At 43.7% G+C, this 15,076-nt stretch overlaps 1 protein-coding gene across 2 annotated transcripts in view; it reads right to left on the bottom strand.

The window, feature by feature from the left end:
- SUSD1 (sushi domain containing 1) overlaps window positions 1-15,076 on the bottom strand; it is a 521,732-nt gene that overhangs the window by 204,325 nt on the left and 302,331 nt on the right. For both annotated transcript variants that reach the window (XM_069238712.1, XM_069238719.1), the window contains exons 16-19: window positions 13,396-13,478; window positions 8,708-8,894; window positions 3,977-4,059; window positions 1,556-1,742 (exon numbers count right to left, since the gene is read on the bottom strand). In XM_069238712.1, coding sequence (XP_069094813.1) covers window positions 1,556-1,742; window positions 3,977-4,059; window positions 8,708-8,894; window positions 13,396-13,478 — 540 coding nt within the window. The remainder of the gene's footprint in view (window positions 1-1,555; window positions 1,743-3,976; window positions 4,060-8,707; window positions 8,895-13,395; window positions 13,479-15,076) is intronic.

The following is a 15,076-nucleotide window of genomic DNA, read 5'->3' as shown; positions in this document are numbered from 1 at the left end:
GTTTGGCAACTCTGCATCCTTTTTCAGGATTTCCTGGCCTGCATGGACCTCCAGGGTTGGGCAAGTGTCCATGCCAATAACATGCAGAACTGCATCAAAATGGCCATACACTGTTGGCATCACCTGGTGCAGCCATCAGAAGCACCTGTTGACGCTCCACCGCAAGAATAGGCAAAACAGGACTGAGGCAGCAGCTCACAGAAGGATCCCTCAAAACATAATGACAAGCCTTATTGGCTACACACGCACATGCATAGAGATGGAGGACCAACCATCCTTGTCAGACACACACAACGTTCTAGTTATTTCCACTTACATTCATTGAATTAGGTAATAGGCAAACCTTACAAAATTCAAGTTCCAAAATGATGTCACATTTCTTCTCTCCATCAATAAACAGCATCTGATTCGTTAAGATTCTTTAATCACCAATAAGCATTTGAACTAAACTAACTCCTTTAGTCACTGTAAAAGACAGTTTATCCATTGCAGAAGGGATATCTGTGGTCTTACTGTAATTCCATGGGCCTCCTTTTCAATAAAAGGTTTCCTAAAAACGTTTCCCACTACTCTGACAAACTGAACACACACACAAATTGATTTTAATCTTTCACTATGAACAGTGTTTCGGGGTTTGAATAAAAATAACAAGAATCCTATAAAAATGTGAGTTAAACTAAAAGGTGCATTCAGCCATACCAACCTCTGACGTCAAGTGAACAACCTCGGATCACCTGAGTCTTAGCACAAGATCCTGATTACCAAGAGAGACAAAACGGGCTCGATAGAACACAAGGATATCTTACAAAACTTCAATACAGCAATGTAGAGTTTTAGTGTGAAACATAACAGATTGCGACAACTATCTGCAGATACTCTGAAGAAATAAAGAGATCTCTTTAAAGCAGCTAAAACCAGGCAATGATCCAAATTTAGGCCAACATTTACTAAGATTAGCACAATGCAAAGCTGTCCAGAAATGTTCGCACTGTGTTACACAGATGGCAGGGTGCAGCACCATATTTGCTAAGTGTCATGCACCAATTATGCCACACGCCGAGCACTTGTGCGAAATGTCATCTTAGGGCAACTCTGAAAATGAGTGGTGTCTTACATGAGATTTGTATTTGAGGCACAACCTCAAGCACAGCTCTCTGTGTGCAGACAATCACCTAAATGTTACTAGCGTAATTTATAAAACTCCGTAGAAATTATACAAGGTTTATTTGTGCACGAAAAAGTAGATCAACGCTGCTCTTGTGTCACATTGAGTCGCAACGTATTTTTGTGTCTGTGCAAAAAAAAAAAAAATCTTGGCCCAAATTTACAATGGCCAATAGTCACTGTAGAACAACTCTCTTATTCCTAAAATATAATGGAGAATATTATTGACACTAAAAAACAACTGAGTTTTTAAAGCAATTATGTCAACACCACAGCTCCAAATTTCAGTTAAGTAACCCATCGTTTTGTCCTGTCAGAGTAGTTTACCCAATATTCAATAAAATTGATTATGGATATATGATTACAATATCAAAAGAATTACAAGTCTTACCTGCTATCCGGGTAGTCATGAACAAGGCTACCGAGGACTGCGAGGACATTGCTGTAATGGTCACGGTGTAGTTGGTGCCTGGACGCAGGTCTAAACAGACGAGGGGGGTCCGCGCGTCCGTGGTGACGTTGAACACCATCTTGTGAAAAAAATCCTTCTGGTACCATCTGCTTCCCCAAACATGAAACTGAAAAAAGGCAGTGAAAGCTAAAATGTTTATCTATATACTAGACATCATTATTTTTATACATTGTATTACACTTTAATCAAATTTGTTTTTTATTTCTCACCCACTATATAACACAGCTGAACAACTGCACCTCACATAGACCAATGTTTCTGTACAAATGAAGTGCACTTTGGCTGAGGAAAAAATAGATTCAACGTATTTATAGTCATATTCCTTTTTTATATCTCTTCAGTCTTAGTTTCTAAATTATGTTCTTTTTCGAAATTCGTTTATTGGAAATATAATCTTGCTACTGTAGCCCACATGTGTTTTGCACTGTGCCCCGCTTCCACAGAGAATTTAGAGTTTTTATATATGCAAATGGCAAAGAGCTTCAAATATCTAACCTTGGCTTTTGCAAATGATTATTAGATCACTGTGGCACGACCCACGATACAGCACTAGTCTGTGAAGGATACGTGCGTCTTATATTTTTCCCATTGAACAAATTGTTTTTTTTTAGACTGCACCAACTTTTGCTTTGGAATAAATTACTTTTCTAGTACTTGCATCCTCTTTCCTTATTTTAAAGTCTTTTTTGGCTGGATGAGTTGTTAGAGATTAGCAGCTGTAAAGTGTTCTTACTAGAAATATCACTGTGCCCTACGAATTAATTTGTCTGTTATTGATATCTGCGGGCTGGACTTTAAATGCAGGCTTCCATGCTTGAACAAGATTGGAAAATGCCAGAATTATTATTTTTTCCTGTCCATGAAGTACAACTATATAAAGACTCCACACTGCCCTCCACACCCAAGAAATTAGTTATTTAATTGGTCATGCAGTATTAATGTATGTAGCACATACAACACATTAATTTATCACCTAAATCCTTAGGCAATGGGAATTCTTATTACCCAATTCATTAGTGCACATTTTAATCCCTTTAGAAGGATGATAGGTTGAGTGTTTCCTGTCCACATTCAAAACTGTAACCTGCAGGCAGGGCCACTTGAGTTATGTGGCAGAGGAGGACTACATTATGTGTCAAGGTTGACAAGATTATGTGGCAAGAAACTGCCAATTATGCTGCAAAATGCAACACATTCTGTGATAGTATTACTTCATTATTTTGCCATTTTTACACCTGTAAAAGTGTCTGGAAAAAGAGTGCACATTATTAGTACCAATTTAACACCTAAATGCAAAGGCCAGCAACTGAAAGATGACCAGCCAATCTTTGAAAAAGCCTTCCAGCGTGCCAGGACCCGAGTCACCATATTTTTTAAACTTTTATCTGTTTGAGCTACAAACAATTTTTTTGGGTTAAAATCTGCAGATTATGCAGCAGATGATGGATTATGTGGCAAATGAGGCCAATCTATATTTATGCAAAAATCCCCTCAGAATAGCATTATTTCAGTGGCCCTGGCCGTAGGTGACATACAGATATCTGCTACAATAGAAAGATTAAGAGAATGAGTTGCCTAAGCAACTACAAACAGAAAAAAACGACAAAGACAGTAAAATGGACATGAGGTTAGACATATTGACTGTGTTGCACACACCATATTCTGAATAGTCTCCTGGAACTTTTTTTAACCGTTGTTTTAGGGAAAGGGAATAAAAATGTGTAACTGTGTAAGTAGGGCTGTAAAATGGGCAAATCTATGTAGCCAATTTAACTAAAAAGAGACAAATAGCCGCCACCCTTCCTGTCTAAGGCCTGCCCTCAACAAATATCCAACCTTCCCTGACTACAACCTTCCTTGATAAGACAACAATAAGGTTCAAAACTTTTTGTGGCCTTAGCTCATGCTCTGTTCACAACCCTTCTGTAATGCAGTCCAACCCATGTTGATGCCATTTTAGAAGGTCCACACCCAACGCCAATTGTGCTATTTTGAGCTAATCCTCATTATGCATTTAGGCCCTCTATTTGTGAGGGGCTGTCAGTCAGCCCTCATGATCCATTGGTCTATTCAAGTGACATTGGCGTCCTCCCACCAGAGCATACTGCATGTATGGTTCAGCCCTCTTCATCCACTAGCTTTCTTGATCTGATTGTGATAGCATTTGTCTGAAAACTGTGTAGAGTTACCTGAAATTTCAGTTTCAGAGCTGCTCTGCCTGACCTACTGGGCTACACCTTCATTTTTAGGCATTTTGTACTTTTTCTTTTTTTTGTATATTGCTCATATTTGAAAATATATATGTGTGTGTGTATTTAAATATCAATCAACCGGACTTACTAAGTACATCTCTTCTGCGTCAGCGCCTCTCCATTGTAAACAGGTTTCATTAAGAGCAGTTGCATTGAAGATGGACTTCTTCACTAGAGAATAAATTAAACAAATTCACAAACTCATATGCCAAAGGTCAAATCTGCATCAATGGAGAAAGCAGTTCTACACTTTTATTTCATTGGCTATTGCAACCTGATCGTGTTCTTGTTTTGTTTAGTGGAGAACCTTGAAGTTGAGCCGAATAACAACCGGAGAAATAATAATCCTAATCACGATAAGGGTATATTGCTAAAATAGACAGATCCTGTGACCGACCTACTCCTGGAACCATGAGAATTTTGGACACAACACCTCAAACAGTTCTCGAATAGAACCACTTGAGTTCTGCAATAGGTTTTTTTAGTTTTTGATTGGGACATCTTCATTTGAGTAGTACAGGTCACAGTAAACTTACTCTAAAGTTTTTGAGTAACTTGCAGTGGCAGTTCGGAGTAACTCCTCCTGTACACGTTTGATGAAGTTGCTTTTAGGCAGTAAAATGGGGTGATTTCCCTCTGAGGTGAGCATATTTACACACAAGTTCATATCAGTTGACTTCCTGGCAGTCCTCCCTACCTGTCTCTCCTTATAGATCCAATGTCTGGTTCCGTAGCTTGTAGAGTTACTCTCAGAGGTTCTTTGTTCATGATGTTGGAAATGATATGCAAGGTCCTGTTTGAAAAGCCCCTTCAGCTACCCCTCTCTTTTATTCTCTATCTACCGTCATGAATGGGATTAGTCTCTCTTTTATATCAAAACTGCATCCAGGAAGTGAGGAGAGTTAAAGACGTGCACTTCTATGCCACCATCTTTTAGTGCACTTAAGTGCAAGTTCCCTACTTACCCTCCTTTCCCCTACCTCCCACATCTAATTCGACTCAACTGCCACTCTCGTTACTTTCTGTGTCATTCTCTAGGCGCGGCCCGTCCTTTAGGGCGGAGGGGACACGCCCCCCCCCCACCTTTTGCCCCTCATGAAGAGTGTCTGTCAGGCTGAACAAAGGTCAGCCTGACAGACACCCTTCATGTTCAGGTCAGGCAGCCAGGAGCAGACATGCACGATTTGCGCAGACTCCTGGCTGCCTGAGCTGAACTTTGCGGGGCTGAGGAGGTCACAGCTCCTATGGGCGTGATCTCCTCGGCTCAGCAAAGGTGCATCAAGGCCCTCCCCTGGGTGACGAGGAAAGCGTCACCCATTGATTTTGACCTGGGCGCTTCAGGTTTAAGCCCTGAAGCACCCAGGGCGAATGTCAATCAGTGACACTTCATCACAGAGTGGGGTGGGGTCAGCAGCCTCACTCACCCCATCCCACTCTATGACGAGGCTGGGACTGCTGCCTTCCCTCATTGGCTGACCTAAGGTCAGCCAATGAAGGAAGGCAGCAGTCCCAACCCTCCTGGGACCTCCGAAGCTGAAGGTAAGTGTGTGTGTGTGTGATCTTTTAAAATGAATGTTTGGTGAGCGCGTGCATGTGTGAATGTTATGAGTGTTGTTAATGGATGTGCGTGTGTACATGCATGTGTGTGTGAAAGAATGAGTGTATGTGTGATTTTTTAAAATGAATGTTTGGTGCATGCGTGCATGTTTGAATGTTATGAGTGTTGTTAATGGATGTGCATCCGTGCATGTAAGAATGAGTGTGGGTGTGCTTCCCGCCCGCCCCTCCCTCCTAAAGCTGCCGGCCGCCACTACATTTCAAGTGCATGATGTCTCCACAGATGCCACTTCTGAGTATGGCAAAGTAATTGAGTTCTTGGATGTCACCCTGCAGATTAGTAAATCCATATCTGACCCCTGCACCCTTGTCTTAATTTTATTTGGTGTGAATGGAGTATCCGGCATGGTGGGGGGACATGAACTAAAGGAGTGGCTTACAAGATAGGAGTGACATGAGTAAGACAATCAGATGCCCCTTTCCAACCTTGAATAGTTTCCCTCACCCTGGTCCCCAGCTGCACCTTTCCCCTCGTACCCCTCTTGGCCACTCCTGAACTGGCATGTTCAGCTTTACATCCCACTGCTAAAGAAAAGAAAGCAGCAACTAACATAGGCTAGGAGTGATTACAACAGTCAGCAGAAGGGGCATGACTATGATGAGGCAGGGATAAAGCTGTGTAACATTGATAGGTGTAACACAGCACATTTGGGAGGGGGTGGTGTGCTCAGTGGTGGAGACTCTGTGGAGGGTGCTTGGATTGTATCTGGCTTGTTTAGTCGACTGTACCGATGACACACGACTATTCACAGTTTGGCAACTCTGCATCCTGTGTCAGGATTTCCTGGCCTGCATGGACCTCCAGGGTTGGGCAAGTGTCCACGCCAATAACATGCAGAACTGCATCAAAATGGCCATACACTGTTGGCATCACCTGGTGCAGCCATCAGAAGCACCTCCTGACGCTCCACCTCAAGAATAGGCAAAACAGGACTGAGGCAGCAGCTCACAGAAGGATCCCTCAAAACAAAATGACAAGCCTTATTGGCTGCACACGCACATGCATAGAGATGGAGGACCAGCCATCCTTGTCAGAACACACAAAGTTCTAGTTATTTCCCTTTAAATTAATTGCATTAGGTAATAGGCAAACCCTACAGGATTCAAGTTCCAAAATGATGTCACATTTCTTCTCTCCATCAATAAACAGCATCTGATTCGTTAAGATTCTTTGATCACCAATAAGCATTTGAACTAAACTAACTCCTTTAGTCACTGTAAAAGACAGTTTATCCATTGCAGAAGGGATATCTGTGGTCTTACTGTAATTCCATGGACTTCCTTTTCAATAAAATGTTTCCTAAAAACGTTTCCCACTATGACAAACTGAATACACCCACAAATTGATTTTAATCTTTCACTGTGAACAGTGTTTCGGGGTTTGAATAAAAATTGCAAGAATCCTATAAAAATGTGAGTTAAACTAAAAGGTGCATTCAGCCATACCAACCTCTGACGTCAAGTGAACAACCTCGGATCACCTGAGTCTTAGCACAAGATCCTGATTACCAAGAGAGACAAAACGGGCTCGATAGAACACAAGGATATCTCACAAAACTTCAATACAGCAATGTAGAGTTTTAGTGTGAAACATAACAGATTGCGACAACTATCTGCAGATACTCTGAAAGAAATAAAGAGATCTCTATAAAGCAGCAAAAACTAGGCAACGATCCAAATTTAGGCCAACATTTACTAAGATTAGCACAATGCAAAGCTGTCCAGAAATGTTCGCACTGTGTTACCCGTATGGCAGGGAGCAGCACCATGGGGCATATTTATACTGTTTGCGCCGGATTTGCGTCGTTTTTTTTTACGCAAAACTAACTCCATATTTATACTTTGGCGTTAGACCCATCTAGCGCCAAAGATCTTGGAGTTTGCGTAATTTTTTAGCGTGGACACCTTCCTTGCGTTAATGATATGCAAGGTAGGCGTTCCCTTCTAAAAAATGACTCCGAGGCATGTGCGCCGTATTTATACTCCCGGGCAAAAATGACGCCCGGGAGTGGGCGGGTCAAAAAAAATGACGTCCAGCCGCTTTTGCGTCATTTCTTAACGCCTGGTCAGGGCAGGCGTTAAGGGACCTGTGGGCTCGGAAGGAGCCCAGAACTGCCCTCCCATGCCCCCAGGGACACTCCCTGCCACCCTTGCCCACCCCTGGAGGACACCCAAGGATGGAGGGACCCATCCCAAGGAACTTAAGGTAAGTTCAGGTAAGTATTTTTTTTTTTTTTTGTGGCATAGGGGGGCCTGATTTGTGCCCCCCTACATGCCACTATGCCCAATGACCATGCTCAGGGGACAGAAGTCCCCTGGGCATGGCCATTGGGCAAGGGGGATGACTCCTGTCTTTGCTAAGACAGGAGTCATGTCAATGGAGGGTGGGAGTAAAAAAAAATGGCGCTAATCGGGTTGAGGCAGATTTTTTGCCTCAGACCGACTTGCCCCATTCTTTGACGCCCAAGCTCCATTTTCCCCTACACCGGCGCTGCCTGGTGTGGGTCATTTTTTTTTACGCACACCAGTCAGCTCCGCCAGCTAACGTCATTCCATAAATAAGGCACCCGCATGGCGCTTTGGAATGGCATTAGCCCGCATTAAATTTTTTGACGCACAACTGCGTTGGCGCAGTTGTGCGCCAAAAAGTATAAATACGGCCCCATATTTGCTAAGTGTCATGCACCAATTATGCCACACGCCGAGCACTTGTGGGAAATGCCATCTTAATGCGACTCTGAACATGAGTGGTGTCTTACATGAGATTTGTATTTGAGGCACAACCTCAAGCACCGCTCTCTGTGTGCAGACAATCACCTAAATGTTACTAGCGTAATTTATAAAACTCCGTAGAAATTATACAAGGTTTATTTGTGCACACAAAAGTAGATAAACGCTGCTCTTTGTGTCACATTGAGTCGCAACTTATTTTTGTGTCTGTGAAAAAAAAGAATAAATCTTAAACCCAAATTTACAATGGCCAATAGTCAATGTAGAACAACTCTCTTATTCCCAAAATGTCATGGAGAATATTATCAACACTAAAAAACAACTGAGTTTCTAAAGCAATTATGTCAACACCACAGCTCCAAATTCCAGTTAAGTAACCCATCGTTTTGTCCTGTCAGAGTAGTTAACCCAATATTCAATAAAATTGATTATGGATATATGATTACAATATCAAAAGTATTACAAATTTTACCTGCTATCCGGGTAGTCATGAACAAGGTTACCGAGGACTGCGAGGACATTGCTGTAATGGTCACGGTGTAGTTGGTGCCTGGACGCAGGTCTAAACAGACCAGGGGGGTCCGCGTGTCCGTGGTGACGTTGAACACCATCTTGTGAAAAAAATCCTTCTGGTACCATCTGCTTCCCCAAACATGAAACTGAAAAAAGGCGATGAAAGCTAAAGTGTTTATCTATATACTAGACATCATTATTTTTATACATTGTATTACACTTTAATCACATTTGTTTTTTATTTCTCACCCACTATATAACACACCTGAACAACTGCACCTGACATAAACCAATGTTTCTGTACAAATTAAGTGCACTTTGGTTGAGGAAAAAAATAGATTCAACGTATTTATTGTCATATTCCTTTTTTATATCTCTTCAGTCTTAGTTTCTAAATTATGTTCTTTTTCGAAATTCGTTTATTGGAAATATAATCTTGCTACTGTAGCCCACATGTGTTTTGCACTGTGCCCCGCTTCCACAGAGAATTTAGGCCCATATTTATACTTTTTGACGCAAAACTGCGCTAATGCAGTTTTGCGTCAAAAAAATTAGCGCCGGCTAACGCCATTCTGAAGTGCCATGCGGGCGCCGTATTTAAGCAATGACGTTAGCCGGCGTTAGCCGCCGGCGCTGCCTGGTGTGCGTTGAAAAAAACGACGTACACCAGGCAGCGCCGGCGTAGGGGGATATGGAGCTTGGGCGTGAAAAAATGGGGCAAGTCAGGCTGAGGCAAATTTTGCGCCTCAACCCGATTTGCGCCATTTTTTTCCACTCCCAACCCCCATAGAAATGACTCCTGTCTTAGCAAAGACAGGAGTTATGCCCCCTTGCCCCCTTGACTTCTGTCCCCTGGGCATGGTCATTGAGCATAGTGGCATGTAGGGGGGCACAAATCAGGCCCCCCTATGCCACAAAAAAAAAAAATATATATACTTACCAGAACTTACCTTATTGTCCCTGGGATGGGTCCCTCCAGCCTTGGGTGTCCTCCTGGGGTGGGCAAGGGTGACAGGGGGTGTCACTGGGGGCATGGGAGGGCACCTCTGGGCTCCTTCCGAGCCCACAGGTCCCTTAACGCCTGCCTTTTGCAGGCGCTAAAAAACGGCGCACATGCGGCCGTACGTCATTTTTTTTGACCCGCCCACTCCCGGGCGTGAATTTTGCCCGGGAGTGTAAATACGGCGCACATGCCGCGGAGTCACTTTTTTAGACGGGAACGCCTACCTTGCATATAATTAACGCAAAGTAGGTGTCCACGCTAAAAAAGGACGCAAACTCCATGGACTTTGGCGCTAGACGCGTCTAACGCCAAAGTATAAATATGGAGTTACTTTTGCGTCGGAATTGCATCAAAAAAAACGACGCAATTCCGGCGCTTAGGGCCATATTTATACTTTTGACGCAAAACTGCGCTAACGCAGTTTTGCGCCAAAAAATTTAGCGCTGGCTAACGCCATTCTGAAGCGCCATGCGGGCGCCGTATTTATTCAATGACGCTAGCCGGCGTTAGCCACCGGCGCTGTCTGGTGTGCGTTAAAAAAAACGACGTACACCAGGCAGCGCCGGCGTAGGGGGAAAATGGCGTATGGGCGTCCACAAATGGTGCAAGTCAGGCTGAGGCAAAAAAATCGCCACAACCCGATTTGCGCCATTTTTTTACGACGCCCATCCCCCATTGAAATGACTCCTGTCTTAGCAAAGACAGGAGTCATGCCCCCTTGCCCAATGGCCATGCCCAGGGGACTTCTGTCCCCTGGGCATGGTCATTGGGCATAGTGGCATGTAGGGGGGCACAAATCAGGCCCCCCTATGCCAAAAAATAAAAAAAAATACTTACCTGGACTTACCTTAATGTCCCTGGGGTGGGTCCCTCCATCCTTTGGTGTCCTCCTGGGGTGGGCAAGGGTGGCAGGGGGTGTCCCTGGGGGCAGGGGAGGGCACCTCTGGGCTCATTCTGAGCCCACAGGTCCCTTAACGCCTGCCCTGACCCAGGCGCTAAAATCCGGCGCTAATGCAGGTTTTTTAGACCCGCCCACTCCCGGGCGTCATTTTTGCCCGGGAGTATAAATACGACGCATATGCATCGGAGTCATTTTTTAAGACGGGAACGCCTACCTTGCATATCATTAACGCAAGGAAGGTGTTCACGCAAAAAAATTACGCTAACTCCATGAACTTTGGCGCTAGACGCGTCTAACGCCAAAGTATAAATATGGAGTTAGTTTTGCGTCAAATTTGCGTCGAAAAAAACAACGCAAATTCGGCGCAAACGGAGTATAAATATGCCCCTTAGAGTTTTTACATATGCAAATGGCAAAGAGCTTGAAATATCTAACCTTGGCTTTTGCAAATGATTATTAGATCACTGTGGCACGACCCACGATACAGCACTAGTCTGTGAAGGATGCGTGCGTTTTATATTTTTCCCATTGAACAAAACATTTTTTTAGAGTGCACCAAGTTTTTGCTTTGGAATAAATTACTTTTGTAGTACTTGCATCCTCTTTCCTTATTTTAAAGTCTTTTTTGCTGGATGAGTTGTTAGAGATTAGCAGCTGTAAAGTGTTCTTACTAGAAATATCACTGTGACCTACGAATGAATTTGTCTGTTATTGATATCTGCGGGCTGGACTTTAAATGCAGGCTTCCATGGTTAAACAAGATTGGAAAATGCCAGAATTATTCTTTTTTCCTGTCCATGAAGTACAACTATATAAAGACTCCACACTGCCCTCAAAACCCAAGAAATTAGTTATTTAATTGGTCATGCAGTATTAATGTATTTAGCACATACAACACATTAATTTATCACCTAAATCCTTAGGCAATGGGAATTCTTATTACCCAATTTAATAGTGCACATTTTAATCCCTTTAGAAGGATGATAGGTTGAGTGTTTCCTGTCCACATTCAAAACTGTAACCTGCAGGCAGGGCCACTTGAGTTATGTGGCAGAGGAGGACTACATTATGTGTCAAGGTTGACAAGATTATGTGGCAAGAAACTGCCAATTATGCTGCAAAATGCAACACATTCTGTGATAGTATTACTTCATTATTTTGCCATTTTTACACCCGTAAAAGTGTCTGGAAAAAGAGTGTACATTACTAGTAACAATTTAACACCTAAATGCAAAGGCAAGCAACTGAAAGATGACCAGCCAATCTTTGAAAAAGCCTTCCAGCATGCCAGGACCCGAGTCACCATATTATTTGTAACTTTTATCTGTTTGAGCTAGAAACCATTTTTTTTGTTAAAATCTGCAGATTCTGCAGCAAATGATGGATTATGTGGCAAATGCAGCCAATCTATATTTATGCAAAAATCGCCTCAGAATAGCATTATTTCAGTGGTCCTGCCTGGAGGTGACACACAGATATCTGCTACAATAGAAAGTTTAAGAGAATGAGTTACCTAAGGAACTACTAACAGAAAAAACGTATTTAGACATATTGACTGTGTTGCACACACTATGGGGGTCATTCTGACCCTGGCGGTCATCGACTGCCAGGGTCGACGACCACGGAAGCACCGCCAACAGGCTGGCGGTGCTTGCCGCGGTCACCCAGCCGGGTCTGGCGGTTTCCTGCCGGATTACCCCCGGCTGGGAGAATACTCCATGGCGGCGCTGCTTGCAGCGCCGCCATCGGGATTCCGACCCCCTTCCCGCCAGCCTGTTTCTGGCGGTTTTCACCGCCAGAACCAGGATGGCGGGAACGGGTGTCGTGGGGCCCCTGGGGGGCCGTGCACTGCCCATGCCACTGGCATGGGCAGTTCAGGGGCCCCCTAACAGGGCCCCAGAAAGATTTTCACTGTCTGCATTGCAGACAGTGAAAATCGCGACGGGTGCAACTGCACCCGTCGCACCCCTGCAACTCCGCTGGCTCCATTCGGAGCCGGCGTCATTGTTGCAGGGCCTTTCCCGCTGGGCCGACGGGTGCTCCTTTGGCGGGCGCCCGCCGGCCCAGCGGGAAAGCCAGAATGGCCTCCGCGGTCTTTTGACCGCGGAGCGGCCAAGTGGCGGTTCCCGTTTGGCTGGCGGCTACTGCCGCCAGCCAAACTCGGAATGAGGGCCTATATTCTGAATAGTCTCCCGGAACTTTTTATAATCGTTGTTTTAGGGAAACAAATATCCAATGTTCCCTGACTACAACCTTCCTTGATAAGACAACAATAAGGTTCAAAACTTTTTCTGGCCTTAGCTCATGCTCTGTTCACAACCATTCTGTAATGCAGTCCAACCCATGTTGATGCCATTTTAGAAGGTCCACACCCAACGCCAATTGTGCTATTTTGAGCTAGTCCTCATTATGCATTTAGGCCCTCTATTTGTGAGGGGCTGTCAGTCAGCCATCATGATCCATTGGTCTATTCAAGTGACAATTGCGTCCTCCCACCAGAGCATACAGCATGTATGGTTCAGCCCTCTTCATTCAATAGATTTCTTGATCTGATTGTGATGGCATTGTTGCCTGAAAACTGTGTAGAGTTGCCTGAAATTTAAGTTTCAGAGCTGCTCTGCCTGACCTACTGGGCTACACCTTCATTTTTGGGCATTTTGTACTTTTTCATTTTTTTGTATATTGCTCATATTTGAAAATATATATGTGTGTGTGTATTTAAATATCAATCAACCACACTTACTAAGTACATCTCTTCTGCGTCAGCGCCTCTCCATTGTAAACAGGTTTCATTAAGAGCAGTTGCATTGAAGATGGACTTCTTCACTAGAGAATAAATTAAACAAATTCACAAACTCATATGTCAAAGGTCAAATTTGCATGAATGGAGAAAGCAGTTCTACACTTTTATTTAATTGGCTATTGCAACCTGATCGTGTTCTTGTTTTGTTTAGTGGAACCTTGAAGTTGAGCCAAAGAACAACCGGAGAAATAATAATCCCAATCATGATAAGGGTATATTGCTAAAATAGACAAGATGGAGTTGGGATGGCAGACATACCTACAAGATTTGCCAATTGCTCCAAGCTAAAAACACTTTTAGCAAAATCCTTGGACTTGTTTGCTGCCATCATATTTGCACGACCACACTCATCCAACAAAATACACACTGCAATTCAGCAAATAAGTAGCAAACATTGCACTAACAGCTAATGTGCATAACTACACCACACCTACAAAATGGCAAAATATGCAAAAAAACAGGTTTGTACCCAGCCACTACCAAAAACACAAACTCTCAGGGCCAAATTTACAATGTTTTGGCGCAGGGCAGTGCCACAAGCCTTTTTGCTGTGCTGCCCTGCGTCAAAACAAAAGGGCAGGGGTGCACCCTATCTATGGGATACAACGCACTCCTGTCCTTTTCCCCTGTGCTGGTGCACAAATTGTTGCCATGGGCCAATGCAGGCACCTTTGCACTATGGTGCAGAGGTGCCTGTGTTGTGGGGATGATTGTTTTTGTGCAGAAAGGGGCACCTTCCTGCACAAAAACAATCCCAATGGGCGTTTTCCCCTTTTTCCTTTTAAAGATATTCCTCCCCATTGCATCACTTCTACGCCATCCCTGGGGTGGTGTAGTGTTTTGACACATTGGCAGGTTTACAAACCTTGTAAATCTGGGAATGCGTCAAACTACATGGGTGTTGCGTGAGAACACCCATGCAAGACCCATGGAAACGCTTCCCCAACGCAAAGTAAGGCAATGCAGAGACTTGCACTTCATTGCCTAACTCCATATCTACAAGGCCTTGTAAAGCCACGCAAAGTGGCTTTGCGTTGCTTCGTAGATATGGGTCAGCAGCCTGTGCCGCCAATGCATCAAAAAACGTTACGCATTGGCGGCACAAGCCGCTTGTAAATCTGAACCTCAGTTTTGCGAAACATGTTTCAAAATGGTTGCCTCACTGTGAGCAGAGGTAATGTAGAAATGTAAAACATGGTGCAAATTTACATCGGAAACTTGACCAGATGTAAATCAAAGGGGAACAAGAACTAATATTGTACAACACATCACAGGATGTTGCACATATGTTATTACTCACCTGCTGCAACTAGAACAGCACAAGTGATATAATCAACTCCACATTACCACATGTCTCACAGAGCCGGAGAAAGCAGCATAGCCCGGGCAATTGCATTGTGTCTATTGTTCTGTTCGACAGGGCACTCTACATCTGTGCATGGATTGCAGTTTTCTTGAAGTAAAAGACAAATGTATGTGATACATGTTGATTTAGCTTTAAGTACCATAATTATCTTTTAAATCTGATTTTGCCTGTGCTTAGGCACTAATTCCAAAAACAGAAAGAACTGCCTGAACCCTGGGAGAACAAGAACCCTTTTCTTCTCTAAACTTGGTAAGA

Source organism: Pleurodeles waltl, chromosome 1_2 (genome assembly GCF_031143425.1).
Source record: "Pleurodeles waltl isolate 20211129_DDA chromosome 1_2, aPleWal1.hap1.20221129, whole genome shotgun sequence".
Classification (NCBI taxonomy): Eukaryota; Metazoa; Chordata; class Amphibia; order Caudata; family Salamandridae; genus Pleurodeles; species Pleurodeles waltl.
The sequence above is the reverse complement of the archived record's forward strand: the minus strand, read 5'-3'. Positions and strand labels throughout refer to the sequence as shown.